Consider the following 16,929-nt stretch of genomic DNA (forward strand, 5'->3'; position numbering starts at 1 on the left):
CCAAATAAATTAAACTACCTTTATTAAACTAATGTTAAACTTTCGATGAAATTGTTCAATTAAATTCTATCTATTAATTTAATTTGTTAGTAAATAAATTAAATGAAACTACTTTAATTAGAGTAATGATACTACATAAGACATAAAGTAATACTTATATCAAATCAATTGAACAAATTCCATTAAACCATTGTTTGAACAAACGATATCTCTTTGCATATCTCCATCGTACTCGGTTTATCGAAACTTCAGATCCAAAACTTCTTACTTTCCTCGTTCCTAAAATGTGAAACGAACGATCATTGCTTCAAATTGAATTAGGTTTGGATTAAGTCAGTTACGATGCTTTGCGAGAATCGCTGCTCGATGCTGTCTGAAGAGCTAAATGAACAACGAAAGTAGATAGTCGCGAGCTTTGTTCGTTAAATTTCGAAAGCAATTCACAAGATTGCTTGGTTGTTCTCGTTCAGACGTTAACGAGTGCCTGGTGAATAACGGGCATGGCCCATGCCAAGGTACTTGCATCAATCTCGAAGGGAGCTACGAGTGTAGCTGCGCCGATATTCCTGGTCACAAATTGGCTCCGGATAATCACACCTGCGAGGATATCGACGAATGTTCGACGAACAACGGTGGATGTTCTCATGTTTGTTTGAACACACCCGGAAGCGCCTTTTGCCTCTGTCCAGATGGCTTTTATCTGACCAGCGATTGGAAGACTTGTCAAGGTAAACCATCTTTCCTTTAAATTTTAAGAATATCTGAAATGTTCGATAGAAAATTCTGTTAGAAGGTATTACGTTATTGAAAAATTATTTAAAAAATTATTGCGTATTAGTGGAATACACGTGCACACACAGTGGAATTTTATTTATATACTAAAAGTAATGTTGGAAGCAGCTAGATTTGTACTATACAGTAGCTATAAAAAGTATTTGTGCACCATTTATCATTGCATTGGTATACTAATTAATTGAATTCGACTATAATAAATTTTGTACCATTTAAATATGTAGAAGAGCTGATAATTTTATATCAATATATAATTTAATATAGGGCGTATGTTGAAAACGAGTAACCATAATCTTTAAAAAAGTTAATTTAACATAAATACAGTTTAAGTTTGATCTTGGTTATCTGTCATAATTACATGATACAATTTATCTTGTTACTAGATGTGAATGAATGCGAAAACGCATCCAAGGTTTGTGAGAATAATACTGATTGTGAGAACACTATCGGTTCGTTTAAATGCGTCAGCAAGCCGCAAAAGATGACAAAGATTCTTCAGGATGAGGATTACGACACGGAAGATGACGACGATGATTATGACGAGGAAGAGAGTATCACGGAAATTCCAGAATTCGGAAAATGTGAGGATGGTTTTCGAAAGAATGACAACGGCGAATGCATTGGTTCGTATATATTCTATTTTTATGTGACACGAATTAGCAATGTTTGACAATGATGTTTATATGGTAAATTAAATTTACTAAAGTGATTTTTTAAAATCAATGCTGTTTCAGACATTGACGAGTGCGTGGAGGGTGACGGAGGCGAGCCTCACGGTTGCCAAGAGGAGTGCATAAATGAGCCTGGTGGTTATTACTGTACTTGCCACTTGGGTTTCGAGCTCCATGAAGACGGTGTGTCCTGCATCGACATCAACGAGTGCGAAGGAACATCCGCTCCATGCTCCCATACTTGTAACAATACCATAGGTTCCTTTGAATGCATCTGTCCTACAGGATTCACCCTGAAAGAAGATAATCTTACCTGCGTTCGTGCGAAAACTTGTGAAAGTCTCACAACACCCTGTTCTCACGAGTGCCAGGAATCAGAAGATGGACCAATTTGCGTCTGTTCTGATGGATATCAGATTCATGAAGATGGAGTGAGCTGCACAGACATCGACGAGTGTACTCTGGACTTGTGTTCCCACTTCTGCGTGAATTTAGAGGGTAATTTCGAGTGTATCTGTCCGGAAGGCCTCGAAACACTGGAACACGATAAATTTAATTGCACCGACATAGACGAGTGCACTAGAAGCATGCATAGTTGCGAACATGAATGTATAAACATTCATGGCAGTTATACTTGCAGCTGTCAACTTGGATTCACGTTGAACGATGATAAGAAGACCTGTTCAGATGTGAATGAATGTTTAAACGATGAACACAGGTGTGACCAAGTTTGTGTAAATTCCTTTGGCAGCTACAGTTGCTCGTGTCGTAAGGGATACAAGCTTTCTGAAGATAATTTCAATTGCGAAGATATAAACGAGTGTGTTAATGAGGAACATGGATGTTCCCACGAGTGTGTCAATGAAGAAGGAGGATTTAAATGCAGTTGTCCTTTCGGTTTCCTATTGAGCAACGATACTAAAACTTGTCAAGATGTGAACGAGTGCTTAGAAGGCACTCATCAATGTTCCCATGAGTGTACCAATGTACAAGGATCATACGAATGTAGATGTCCTCTTGGAATGATGGTAGCAGATGATAAAAGATTGTGTATTGCAACTGACGTGTGTAGGTTGGCTAATTGTTCTCATATCTGTGAAAAACATCAAGATACATTCAAGTGTAGTTGCCCTGAGGGGTTCATTATGCAAGATGACGGGAAGACGTGTAATGATATCGACGAATGTCTCGAAGATGAACACGATTGTTCTCACGACTGCGTAAATGCAGTGGGAAGTTACAAATGTGTCTGCCCTGAAGGCCTGGTGCTTCTACAAGACGGTTTGACATGCGAGGATCCATCTTGTCCCCGAGGATTGCGTGAGAATGAGAAAGGACAGTGTCAGGATATCGACGAGTGTTTGGAACAGAATCACGAGTGTTCGCATATCTGTATCAACGAACATGGCTCCTATCGTTGTTCCTGTCCTCCAGAATTGATGTTATCCAATGACAGCATTACGTGTGTTTACAGCGATCCTTGTTCTCGCGTATCCTGCTCTCATCTTTGCATACCGGATGGTTCGTCCTATAGATGCGACTGTCTTTTTGGATACAGAATAAGCAAAGACAATGTAACTTGTGAAGACATCGACGAGTGTCTAACTTTACAACACAACTGCTCCCACGAATGCATAAACACCATCGGTGGATTCGACTGCGCTTGTCCACCAGGATGGAAGCTCGATCAGGATTTAAGAAGCTGCCGAACATCCACCAATCGGAATTGCTCGCACACGTACGAGGAAAACGGCGAAGAGAATCGTTGCGGTTGTCCCGAAGGATTCGAGCTGCAGGAAGACGAGAGTACTTGCGGCGATGTAGACGAGTGCGACGAGGGACTTCACTCTTGTAGTCACGGTTGCGTGAATACCAAAGGATCTTACTACTGCGAATGTCCTGCTGGTCTTCGATTACAAGCAGATAGAACAACCTGCCAAGACATCGACGAATGTCTTGAAAATAACGGAGAATGTTCTCACGATTGCGTAAACACCGAAGGCAGCTTCGACTGTACATGTCCGGAGGGGTACGAGTTAACGGATGACCGCAAGATCTGTTTGGACGTGAACGAATGCAAGGAGGATCTCCATGAATGTTCCCATCGATGCGAGAATTTGGACGGTGGCTACGTTTGCTTGTGCCCAGAGGATTTGCTCCTCGGGCAGGACAATAAGACCTGCTCGAGTGAGGGCCCGTGCGAACGTGCACACAATTGCAGCCACACATGCGTGAACGTCCACAGTGGTTACAAATGCGAGTGTCCCACCGGTTGGAAATTAAGCTCGGACGGTTGGACATGCGAGGAAATTGATTTTTGCGCCGGCCAACACGGCTGCTCCCACGAGTGTGTCACCAGCCCGGACGGTTTTCAGTGCCACTGCCCGACCGGTTATATTTTGTCCAAGGACAACAGAACCTGCCTGGACAAAAACGAGTGCGAGGAGGCGAACAACGAGGTAAACAACGGTTGCTCTCATTCCTGCGTCAACACAGCCGGCAGCTTCGAGTGTGGCTGCCCGAGCGGCTATCGACTGACCGTCGATCGAAGGACCTGCGAGGACGTGAACGAGTGCATCGAGGACAACGGCGGCTGCTCTCATCTCTGCGCAAACATCGAGGGTGGCGTCGAGTGTGCTTGTCCTGATAATTACAAGTTGCTCGAAGACGATGGGAAAACATGCGTCGAGATCGACGAATGCTTGATCGATAACGGTGGTTGCTCTCATTTGTGCCATTACGAAAATGGCACTGTGTCCTGTTTCTGTCCGCCTGGAATGCTCCTGGAGGATGATAATGCCACTTGTACGGAAGAGAACAAATGTTACGTAGATAACGGTGGATGTTCACATTTTTGCAACAACGAGAATGGACATATATTCTGCTCCTGTCCATCCGAGATGATCTTGTCAGAAAATGGAACCATTTGCGTGGAACAAAACAGATGTTTGGTGGAAAACGGTGGCTGCTCCCACGATTGCCATTACGAGGATGGAGAAACGTCTTGCCACTGTCCGGTTGACATGATCCTCTCGGACGATAAACTTCTTTGCATTTACACGAATAAATGTTTCGTCAACAACGGCGGTTGCTCCGACATCTGCGCCTATTCCAACGGATCTACCAGCTGCGAGTGTCCATCCGGATTCAAACTATCGGAAGAAGATAACGCCACTTGCATCGATATCGACGAATGTTTAGAATTATTCGACAACTGCACGCACAAGTGCTCGAATACGGACGGAGGATTCGAATGTTCCTGCAACGGAGGATTCAAAGTGAATCCTATCGAACCCGCTTTTTGCGATGACGTGGACGAATGCGAGGACTCGAATGCAGGATGCTCTCATACCTGTCTAAACTTGGTAGGATCGTTTCGTTGCACGTGTCCATCAGGATATACCCTGGAGAACGATAATAAAACATGTAGGTTAATCGATGGTTGCAAACAGAACAATGGAAACTGTTCCCATCATTGTCACCACGAAGAAGGCAACGAAAAGATTCACTGTTCCTGTCCTCTGGGCTTCAGATTGAAACAAGATCAAAGAACTTGTGAAGATATTGACGAATGTGAAGAGTTTGAGAATGACGTAGAACTAGGTTGCTCTCATATATGCGTGAACACCGAAGGAGGCTATTACTGTGAATGTCCTTCAGGATATATTTTGTTACCAGAGGACAAAAAAAATTGTATCGACGTGAACGAATGCCTGAACAGCCAGCACAATTGTAGCCACGACTGTTTGAATCTTTTAGGAAGCTACGTGTGCACCTGTTATGAAGGACACTATCTGCACTCTGATAAGTCCACTTGCCTGGATATCGATGAATGTCTCGAAAAAAATGGCGGCTGCTCCCACCAATGTACCAACACTATAGGTGGTCATTTTTGTTCCTGTCCAACAGGCTACGAACTTTCTCAAGATGAAAAGACCTGTGTAGATGTAGACGAATGTGAAACTGACGTAGCTGACTGTTTCCACGAATGCATTAACACATTAGGTTCATGGAAATGCGCTTGTCCCGATGGTCACATTCTGGCAAATGACTCCAGAAGCTGCGTAGATATCGACGAGTGCAAGCTGAACAACGGAGATTGTTCTCACGCGTGTTATAACATTATCGGGGGTGTTAGATGTAGTTGTCCCATTGGGTTGCGTTTAGACGAAACTGGAAAGAGGTGCAGAGACGTGGACGAGTGTTTGACAGAAAATGGTGGCTGCTCGGACATCTGTGTCAATTTAGAAGGAAATTTTTCCTGTCAATGTTTGAGTGGTTTCCATTTACACACGGATTCCAAGACTTGTTTGGACATTAACGAATGTGAGATGGAAAATGGAGGATGTTCTGATAATTGTATAAACGTGGAAGGCAGCTATCGTTGCGAGTGTCCAAATGGCTTTTTTTTGAAAGATGATTCAAGATCCTGTTCTGATACAAACGAGTGTGAAAATAATAATGGTGGTTGTTCTCATAAATGTATCAACGAACTTGGTTCTTATCGATGCGATTGTCCAGTTGGTCACGAGTTGAAGAATAAATCATGCCACCACATAGATCCTTGTGGCAATAACAATGGTGGCTGCGAGCAGATTTGCAACGCTAAGAATGGCACGGTTATATGCACGTGCAAGGAAGGTTTCCAGTATGACGAGACCGATCGTTCGAGGTGCAGAGACATCGATGAATGCGCTGGTCGGCATGGGTGTGATCAGTTGTGCGTGAATACCATTGGATCGTTCGAATGCACATGTAAGGATGGATTCAAGATGCAGAATTCTACGTGTGTTGGTGAGTATTGTTTCTGTTTATGAACATATCTCTTTAGTTTTGCTTGGTAACTCGAGCCCTGTTCCATTTAATTATTTAGACTCTTAGTTCATTTTAAGTATAGAAATACGTATGTACAATATTTAGGATTAGGACAGATATGTTGAACTATTTAGCTTTTCAAGATTTAAAATTTTTAATTGATGATGCTATCATTATATTCTGTATTATGCATATTTCTTAAGACCAGACCTTTCTTCTTCGATCGAATATAACCAAGCATTGCATGAGGTAGAAAATTAAAAATTCAGGTCAAGGAAAATTAAACGCGTACAATATGTATTTACAGTTGCTTTTTTTGCGCAGGTAGCATTATTGTTGAAAAACCGGAAACATAATACTTTACCTCGGCATTTCACTTTTCTTAGAATTCGGTTTCATTCGGTACCACAGTTTTCATGAAAGTTTGGTTTCTTGTTCCTCGTGGTCTCAATTTGCAGATTTATTCATAATTATAATAAATTGGACAGAATAGCAATAGCTATACATATAATATTAAAATTAAAATTTCATGTTTATAAACGGAAAGTTTGCATATGATTTTGCAAACTATGTGCGCAGTTGAAGTAAATAAAAATACTTCGTAAGTAGAATTAATTAGACTTTATTTATCCAATTGTAATTATTAATCGTAAAAGTGAACAAAAAACACGAATGTGGTTATTATCTTCCCGATTTATGTCGGTTAGTTTTCTCTCCAGTAACGAAATGGCTAATACACCGTCATTTTTATAATTCAAACTCGAGAATCGTATAAATCAATAAATGAAAAGAAATATTACAATGTTTTTAAACCTTATTTGTTAAAACGTCACAATAATCAATAATATTTAGACTATGGACTTTTGTGCATTTATAGGAAATTTGAAGATGTAAAAATGCATAGAATATACACAATATGACACAGATATGATACAAAAGTAAATAAAATATCCAAAGCGGAATACTTACAAGGTTTAGCAGATAGAACAATTTTCTACCTAGCTTCCATTTTTTAAATTATATTCGCAAAAATCTGAATCTTCACGAATAATAATAATCTTTTTCTAACACCAAACATTTTCAGACATCGACGAATGTACAACAATGCCCTGCAAAGGAAAGGAGTGTATCAACACTTATGGCAGCTATCGTTGCAACTGCGAGGCAGGCTATCGATTGGACGGCGACGATTGTGTAGGTACGTGGAAAATATTTGCTTGATCGAAATATTCGCTACATTTCTATTAAGCGCAAGATTGGCCTGTACAGATGTCGACGAGTGCGTCGAGAACGCGCCTTGCAAAGAGAACTGCATCAACACGGTTGGCTCATATCGATGCAGTTGCTCGCAGGGATTTAGGCCACGCGTAGATGATTGCATAGGCAAGTATGGTCGACTATGGCGGTGTTTCAGAAGCGAAACTGTCGTCGTCAGACGTGGTGCATGCTTCACCTATGTAATTTTGGTCAGATGGAAAGGAGTCGCGACGATTAATCGGTTGTTAACGGCCAAACAGGAATACTTTGGCTCTTGCAATAGCTAAAAGGCTGTTGCGCTCCAGAAATTCGGGGAATGTCGGAGAGAATTTCGAATGATGCTGAAGTTTGATTAGGAAGACAAAGAGTAACCCAGCGCCGATTTTCGGAATAATTGAACGCTCGTGTGTTTGGGAAACTAAGCAAATTTTCAATGAAATATTGCGGCTTGATTTAAAATATTTCTTCCTTTTTCTTTATAAAGAAAGATTCAGAGGAAAGGACCAGACAATGATAAGTCGTGGTTACTTTGCATGATTATTTGAATCGTATAAACGCCTCTTCCGTAATTGTTGTTTAAAAATTCGGAACTATTGAAAGGAAAATATTTAAATTCACTTACCTCACACTTTATAATCAAAGTTAATCAACGCATGAATACGATCGTTTGAAAACTATGAAAAATCAGAGACACGCATATGTTGACTATAATACCTTCTTGTTTCTAATTAGATATAAATGAATGTGAGTGGAACAACGGCAGATGTGAACAAGATTGCATTAATACAGTCGGCTCCTATGTATGTGCTTGTCGTCCTGGCTATATATCCAGTCAGAGGTGAGAAAATTAATTAAATTTATTCCCTTATAGCTGACTATAAAACAAAAATATTCCAAACAATTGTTACGCATAATTAACATGTCAGAAATAATTGAAATTATTCTTGTTTTTAACCACCAACATTAAATTTTATCGCAAACGAAATATATTTTACGAAATTCAGTTCTCTACCTAATTTTTCTTCTGAAAATTGCTTCTATATAAAACAGAAATTATTTAGGCTCCCATGTATATAAATTCAATGACACTTTATCGAAACGTTCGACGTAGTTCGCGTCATCGAGATTTTCGTAGACGAATTTCTGGCTTTTGTTTCCAGAAATAGAAGCCAGTGCCAAGATATAAACGAGTGCTTGAACCGTAACGGGGGCTGCAGCGGCGAATGTATTAACACAGCCGGAAGTTACTACTGTACGTGCAGCGGCGACCTGGTGTTGGCTTCCGACGAGAGAACTTGCGTTTCAGCAGAATTGAGATGTCATGCTATGGAACCGCCTTTGCACGCCGAAGTGCGTGACAATTCGTTCTCTGAAATATACGTAACTGCTTAAATATATTTGAAATATGTTAATTTCATCTGCATACATTTTCGTCAATTTTATGCACTGAAACCCGCACGAGAAAGAAAAAGACAGTACGGAATTATTTTGTAAAGATTATACACGATGCACTTTTTTCACTAAAAGAATTTTAATACATGTTTTTTTTTGGGGGAGGGGGGGGGGTTAAAGTATTGATATGCGGGTAGTGGTAAAAAACAAAAAAGAAATAAGTTACCCGAGCTATTCCGCTTTTAAAGGTTTTTTTTCAAAAAATCTACCGGAAAAATTGCAAAGTATCACTGAAATAAAGGAACATTCTGTTGTTTCGGAGAGGGTGTTTTTCTCCTAGGTAAAATACGTTCCCATATTTAAAACATTAGGATATTTACTAACAAATTCTAGTCAAAATATTTATCTAAATTTAGTCCAATTTTTAGCTTCGATCAACTTTGCTCTAAAATATTTAAAACCGAAATTATATGTACATCGCATATATAAATTTTATCTCCATTTTACTATCTAACCAAAAAATATTGTAAATATTTCTCCAAATGCGACATTGCAAAGCGAACGAATTTACTACACAACCTAGTACATTAAAGTCAATATATCGTATCGCTTTAGAATCTCTATATCTGTCATCCTACTAACCACCAAAAGGAAGCCTGAACATAATAAAAAAAGAATCAAATCTCTGATCGCCAATACCCTCATTTCAATGTCACAGCCACTTTAATACCCAATCCTCTTACGTGTACGAATTCTCTAGCCGGCTCGGAACAATATTCTTAAAATTTCTGCTCCTGCAGACATATTGTATTTTTGACTTCCCTCTTATTCTAGATCAGATGCCCAGGTCATTCTTCCGGGGCAGTGGATTATCCTGTTGGAGCCAGATGTCATATACGATGTGGAAGAGGTTTCAGGCTAGAAGGACCGCACACGAGGTACTGCATGGCCGGAGATCGATGGAACGGGAAAGAGCCGACTTGTATTCAAGAATCGATCGTGACCGATTCCCGTTATCATTCAGGTGAGCTCTTTCTTTGACCTTTCAGCCCATGGTAATCCGTTGCAACTGTAAGTCAGTCTTCAAGTTTAAATGCTTTTCCTTACATATTCCTTATTTGTATTTTAATGTTTGATTAAAACTACCGTAAGGTAGGTTTATTCGAGTCAAGCTGATTTGCTTGTAATTACGTGCTTTCAAAAGAAAGTTTGATCCACCCACGATTTCGAGTTACTTCTTCGATCCTTTCTCGCGTTCTTCCTTGATATTAATTTGTTGATGTTATTGTTATCTGTTTCCGACCAGATTTGTAACAAGACATCTTTAAATAACGTTTTGTTATTTCGTACGTTCCGTGATATATTTTCATCGAGACCATCACACGTTTGATAGAGTTTTAATCTAATGTCTAGAGCAGGCCACAGTAGTAAAACGATGTTATTTTCCTGAAAAGATTACATTCGCTTTGTAAAAAAATAATAATTCGCAGCGATTCGATTTAATAATATTTCTCTGTTACACGCGGAAGCATCAAATCCCAGTGAAACCATATTTTTTTTAAATAAACGATTTAAAAACTTCAGAAATCTATTTTGTGAAATCTTTATAAAAAGAGTAGTAAATTTTGTAAAATCAGTATGGATTATGTAAAATATATTTCGATTTTAATTATGTACAATGTTAGTTATGCGTAAGAATTCCGTTACCAATTAACAAAAATTGCATGAAGTCAATCATCCAAATTATTTTAACGAAAATGTCCACTGCAATAAACAGATTCAATAAAAGATTTGTATCTTTCCCTAATTTGTTTTCAACGATGAAATTAACGAAGAAAATGTAATTAAGAAAATTAGTATAGCAGACGATGAGACGATATCTGGTCGATGTTCTTTAAAATTCAGTGTGCTTCTTGAACGTCAAATTAAGTTACGTTAAATTTGGCGTTGCATTTGAAACTTTTATTATGACGGAGAATGTGCACTGTGCACTAGAGATATCTAGTGATTTGAGATCAAAATGATGGACGTTTTAGGTTGAAGCATAAATATTAAATTTGAAATAATGTAGATTGATGTTAGAGAGATTTTATTTGTAGACATTCTGGATGGAGAAATGTGGAACGATAAAATTGTTGATAAAGAAAGGTTCAGAAACCATACTTACATGTTGGAGTGTTGATATTATTTACTATGAATATTTACGGTGGCTACAAAAAGTGTTTGCACATTTAATTTTCATATTATCAAATTTTTATAATCATACGAAAGTATTATTAAATGGTAAAAAAGTGTAATATACCTGAACCTAATTAATTGCTATGTAAATGTTACAACAAATACAATGATCTGCAAATATTTTCTACTACTACTGTATAGTAGTAGCTATACTAATACTGAATGTGCAGTATGAAGTTTAGAATTATTAAATGTTTCGGAAAATCTACGAGTTACAATTATTTGAATTTATGACAGAGCATTTCCTTAGATTTTTTGCAACATTTTTTTCTTTTATATATCTCTTGATAGAGTATATGTATAACTTTAAACAAATGTGGTAAACACACGTTATCGATCTAACGATTGAAATTACATATTAAATATTCCAAAGAATGCACAGACTGTATTTATATGGAATATTTAAATGTGTTTACCACATTTGTTTAAAGTTATATACTCTATCAAGAGATATATAAAATTAAAAAATGTTGCAAAAAATCTAAGGAAATGCTCTGTTATAAATTCAAATAATTGAAACTCATAGATTTTCCGAAACATTTAATAATTCTAAACTTCTGATTGATAATGCGTCTCTATCGCATTTTCATAAAAAATATGTAATATAAGGAATCCTGTATGTGTTTAAAAAAATGGGTATTATGTAACAGAAAAATAGAAAATGTTGACACATTTTTTCGAAAGTTTAAGGTAACGTCACCATAAATTAAAATGATCCTTCTGAGGAACCGCGAAACGTGACGTTTCGAGTAATCTGTTAGCTCGCCTGTTGAGGGAACGAAATTACAACCGCGAGATCCGAGAGGGTCGGCTTACGTCTCATTTTCCAAAACGAATGGCAAAACGGTCGCGGAAAGTTGGGGAATCCAGTAGTCGGCTCGCAGGTGGCCCTTGCAAACGATCGGGAAGAAAGATCACCGTCAGCAGCAATTATTTACCAACGCAAATCCTGCCGGCGCATTTAATTAGTCACGCGGCCGGTCTAAACAGCTTTTAATAATAGGAAGTTCTGGCGTAAAGGCCGGTTGCTAACGACGCTATACGTTAACGCCGTAGCTTAACGAGCTTGCAGAGACGCATTTCAGTTTTTTACATTTCATTTCCTACACTCCCTTGTGTTGTTTCCATCGTTTCGCTTTCTCTTCTCCCTGTCTATTCTGAATGTCTATTCTTCTCTTCAGTGATTTCCATGCTGCTTTGTTTCGCGCGACAGCGATGAGATTTCCACGTGTTGGTTGTCGTGCTTTATTGGAGCGTGCTGATGAGAGTCTTCTTCTTTTTACCTTGTTTGATGAAGACGAATTTATTGCCTGCTATTAAAATATAGAATATCTGTCAAAAAATTACATAACAATGACAGTTGCTTTATTGATCCTGGAATGCTATATACAACCTTCTTAATCTGATTTATAATTCAGAAATCAAGCGATTTGAATATGAAATCTTGTTTAACTAACGGAATAGTTCCACAATGTTTGGTAATTATAAGTAGTTGACTTATAAATAGTTAATTTATTCGTATAGAGATTTAACAGTAAAATCACATTATCGTATTATTACTTTGAAAATACAACAGAGATCGTCCAAACATTTGTAGTATATAGCATTGTAGAATTTGTAATCTATCATTGTATAAGGGTAAAATTAAAAGTTCCACCTTGTCGATTCTAACATTGTATCTCTACAGAAAACCCATGAGACACGAGACCAATAACTTCACTACCCTAATCCATGATTCAAAATCCATAGTAAACATCTGAGATACAAGAGTCATAGAATTTCGGAATCTACGTACCCGAGGGCGTACAATTCACCAGAGATTACACAAAAGTCGCAGAACTTGCGTTAGACTAGTAGTTCAAAGTTTGGGAACTATGACAGTTCCATCTCCGAAATGATAGGATTTACCTTGATTCGGATCGGAACCCTTAGCTTTCTGACATTAGGGTTACAGAATCTTCTTCAGGCTAGTTGAAAGTCTAGAAACCATCACATTCCTCACTTGAAACAGTAGAATCACTACAAATCAGTTCAGAATTCAAAGATCTCGACATTTCGTTTATAGAATGCGTCTTGAATCTGTTCAGGAGCTAGCAATCTAAAAATTTCTATTGGAGATTGCAAAACTGATCTTGAATCAATCTACAGACTAGAAACCGTGATATTGATTTTCCAATAGTATTTGTAGTAGTGTCTATTTGTATTGAATTGGATCGAAGGCTTTTTTATTTTTGATTTCAAGGATGTAAAATTTTTTTCGGGTGAATAATTAAAAGTGTCAAGATCTCGACGTTTCTAGTTTTAAAATGGTAGAATCCGCAGAATCTGCAAGGACTGATCTCAATGATCAAAAACCTCGACCTTTCCATCACTGAAGTCACTAATTTGTCATTAATCAATTCAGAAAATCTTGAGATTTTTAATTCCATATATTCAATTAATTCTGAAATTTGAGTTTTACTGATCTTCTAATAAAATTGTACTAGAGTACTTAAAACATTTGTGTGTTTTCACGGAAGTTCTAGTAATATTCCTTTTATATATAAATATCCTGCCTTACCTTTATTCAAAATGTAAAAACTTCCTCAGTTTTTAGTGGAAAGTCTAGAAACTTTAGCGGTATTAAACAAACTGAAAATTGTAGCCGTGTTACACAGAATAATTCGAAAATTTCATTTAATTAATTATTCTTTAGATATGCATCCGTTTAAATAACAACAATTTCTGTCCAGTCTTCAAAAATTTATTCATGTAATATATCTAATAAATATACCTAATAAATTTTCAAACTCAATTTTCATATCATATGTATAAAAACTATCATCGTATAGTTTTAACTTACTTCTATGTAAGGAATCACTTTCTCTCCGGATATACAATCTTAGAATCACGTTGCATATATCACGTGGACCGGTTTCCTCTTGCAAAAACTTACGAGAAACGTTCTAGAGATACTATGATAGGATATATCCGCGTACGGCATGCAAATCATAAATTCGGCACTATTCTATTTGGCGTCTTAGCGTCGGATGGGTCGAGAGTCACTTCTAAGTTGTGATAGCCATTAGAGACACTACTTCAACTACTTGAGAGGGAAACGCCGAGAACATCCAGCGACGATAAAATTTGCGTCGTGGATGCTAATACGAAAGACTTCGGAAGTGGTAGAGATCCAACGAGGAAGATTTCTGCTCCTAGAATTTAATATCGAGGGGTTGTCAGGTCACAGACTCTGATTACGATGATCCTCCAGTGAAGTGTGTTGATAATGGTTCTCTGCAGGTCAATAGCGACAATTAATTCAGAAGTTGAGCTTTATGTGTTCATAATTGGTCTGGTCTTTCTGACAAATTTCGAGTCGTTATAAATCAGACTTATGGTCTTATGTTAATCCATATTTATCAGCTTTCTTGGTATCATTAGTACACAAGTTGTTGGTTCGATACCGAAGATACGAACTTTGAAAACAGAATTCTTAAAATTATTTAATTATTTATTTTTAATTAATTAATTAATTATTAATTGTTAAAATTTATTTAAATTAGCAGAATTAATTAAATTAGCAACTTATCGGTTAATTGAACAATGAATATATTTTTATTTTCTTTTATATAATACAAATATATCTATGGTAAAACTGACCCTAATATTAGTGCATTATGCTCTGCCTGTAGAAAAATATGTGCGTTGATAAAAAAGAAAATCAGGTAAATGTGCGAATTCATGATAAAAATATGTACTACGAATTCTCCGAACAATCCAATAATTCTTTCGATAAAAATCCGCACCCTCGTGTTAGTTGAGAAAGATATCAATTTGCAATGAATACCAAATGTCAATTTCATTATGAGAAAAGCAAACCTAGGAAATAGCTGTTAATCAATAGCAATATATATTATCGCTCAAACGAGACGTTTCAGTCGTTTGACGGGAGAGTCAGCTCGTGAAAACGTTTGCCTTCCACGCTATTTACTTCGAACCAGACATTCAACCTAGCGCGCGCATTCTGTATGCATAGAAAAGGGGCTGCCTGCAATTAGAAACGCTTTTTACGGTGGCAAATAATTACGGGATATAGGTGGAACGCCGCCAAACAATTAGACGAGTAAAGTAACTGGTCGATCTCGAAGAGGACAGTTTACCGCGTCTTCGCGATAATTGAGTTCCACGAGTAATTTGGCGAGAAACCCAATCGATAATTCGACTTCTCACGAGTCGTGAGACGATTTCGCGTGACAATTTTAAAGCAAAATATAGTCGCAACTTTGAAAAAGAGGATATAAGTCATATAGCAATGTTCTTTGTTTTCTTTCCACTGAAATTATCTAATTCATCAATCCATTGATTTAATAAAAGAATTTAGGAAAGCACAGGTTGTACCGACTGTACTGAACGCGAACACGATATATCTGGTTTAAGTAAATATTTAAACGTGTTTTCATGTATTTCGTTTTCTTAAAAAATGTAATTTCCAAATCTAAGCTTTTCAAAATTGACATTGCAGTTCCCAATTTTTATACTCTTATGGGAAGTTTTAAGATACAAAAATGCAGATAAAAATGCACAAATATATACAGGGTGGTTGGTAACTGGTGGTACAAGCGGAAAGGGGGTGATTCTACGCGAAAAAAGAAGTCGAAAATATAGAATAACAATTTTTCGTTTGAGGCTTTGTTTTCGAGAAAATCGACTTTGAATTTTCGTTCGGTACGCCCGCGGTACGTTATAACGGATCTCACTGTAGATCGTTGTCTCGATGGAAAAATTAAAAAAAAAAGAAAAAAAAACCCCTTTTTTACGTGGGGAAATCCGGCGGATTTTTATCGGCTAAAACCCCACGGGCGGGCCTAGGTGTAGTTCAGCAACGAGTGAAACCGCATCTCCGGGGGTACTTCCCAAACACTCATAGAAAGCACTACAACATTATAGGCAAGGGAGGGGCCCACTTGCCCGTTGTATATACTTCTAAGATGATATTTGGTTTTCCACCTTGGCTTGCCCAGGAGTGGTCTCGAACTCGCGACATATTACTACCGCATACGCCCTTTACGAGCGTAGCTAGCGAACCCGCCGAGTATTTACTAGTTGTTGCCGCATTATGTTCATCAAGTTGTCCTTATACTCTGGTATAAGAAAACTCTGGTCTTCAGTGTTGCTACAACGAACATGTATTTTACAGCTGATAAGATAATAAAATATAGAATAATAGAAAATATAGAATATATAGAATAGAAAATATAGAATAAAAATTTTTCATTTGAGGCTTTGTTTTCGAGAAAATCGACTTTAAATTTTCGCTCGGTACGCGTGCACTTTATCACGTCTCGTTATAACGAATCTCACTGTAGATCGATGTCTCGATGGAAAAATTAAAAAAAAAAAGAAATTTGTATTCTATATTTTCGACTTCTTTTTTCGCGTAAAATCGCCCCCTTTCCGCTTGTACCATCAGTTACCAACCACCCTGTATAAAATGCAAAACTATATAAAATATCCGAAATAGAGGACTCGTTATAATACTTAATACATAAAACTTGTTTAGATTTCAGTTTTCTAATAGTGTGCATAAGAATATCAATTTGTATAAATTGCAGTCTAATTTTAATGTAATAACTTCATGTAACAGCTAATGTGAAACCACATAGCTCTTTATGACGAGCTTTGTTGAGGCTTAATAAAAAATAATATTCGTAGGCATTTCGAAACAATGAATAGTATACGGTTGCATCACATCCTTTCCAGTTCCAATGGTTATTAACTATAA

At 37.5% G+C, this 16,929-nt stretch overlaps 1 protein-coding gene across 1 annotated transcript in view; it reads left to right on the forward strand.

Moving 5' to 3' along the window:
• The window catches only part of LOC117241929 (fibrillin-1-like), a 235,120-nt gene that overhangs the window by 154,693 nt on the left and 63,498 nt on the right, over positions 1-16,929 (forward strand). The window contains exons 8-15 of the mRNA XM_033508215.1: positions 471-728; positions 1,176-1,415; positions 1,527-6,257; positions 7,363-7,476; positions 7,548-7,661; positions 8,268-8,373; positions 8,696-8,885; positions 9,762-9,951. Coding sequence (XP_033364106.1) covers positions 471-728; positions 1,176-1,415; positions 1,527-6,257; positions 7,363-7,476; positions 7,548-7,661; positions 8,268-8,373; positions 8,696-8,885; positions 9,762-9,951 — 5,943 coding nt within the window. The remainder of the gene's footprint in view (positions 1-470; positions 729-1,175; positions 1,416-1,526; positions 6,258-7,362; positions 7,477-7,547; positions 7,662-8,267; positions 8,374-8,695; positions 8,886-9,761; positions 9,952-16,929) is intronic.

Source organism: Bombus vosnesenskii, unplaced genomic scaffold, assembly GCF_011952255.1.
Source record: "Bombus vosnesenskii isolate JDL3184/JDL3185 unplaced genomic scaffold, Bvos_JDL3184-5_v1.1 scf7180000016262, whole genome shotgun sequence".
Lineage (NCBI taxonomy): Eukaryota > Metazoa > Arthropoda > Insecta > Hymenoptera > Apidae > Bombus > Bombus vosnesenskii.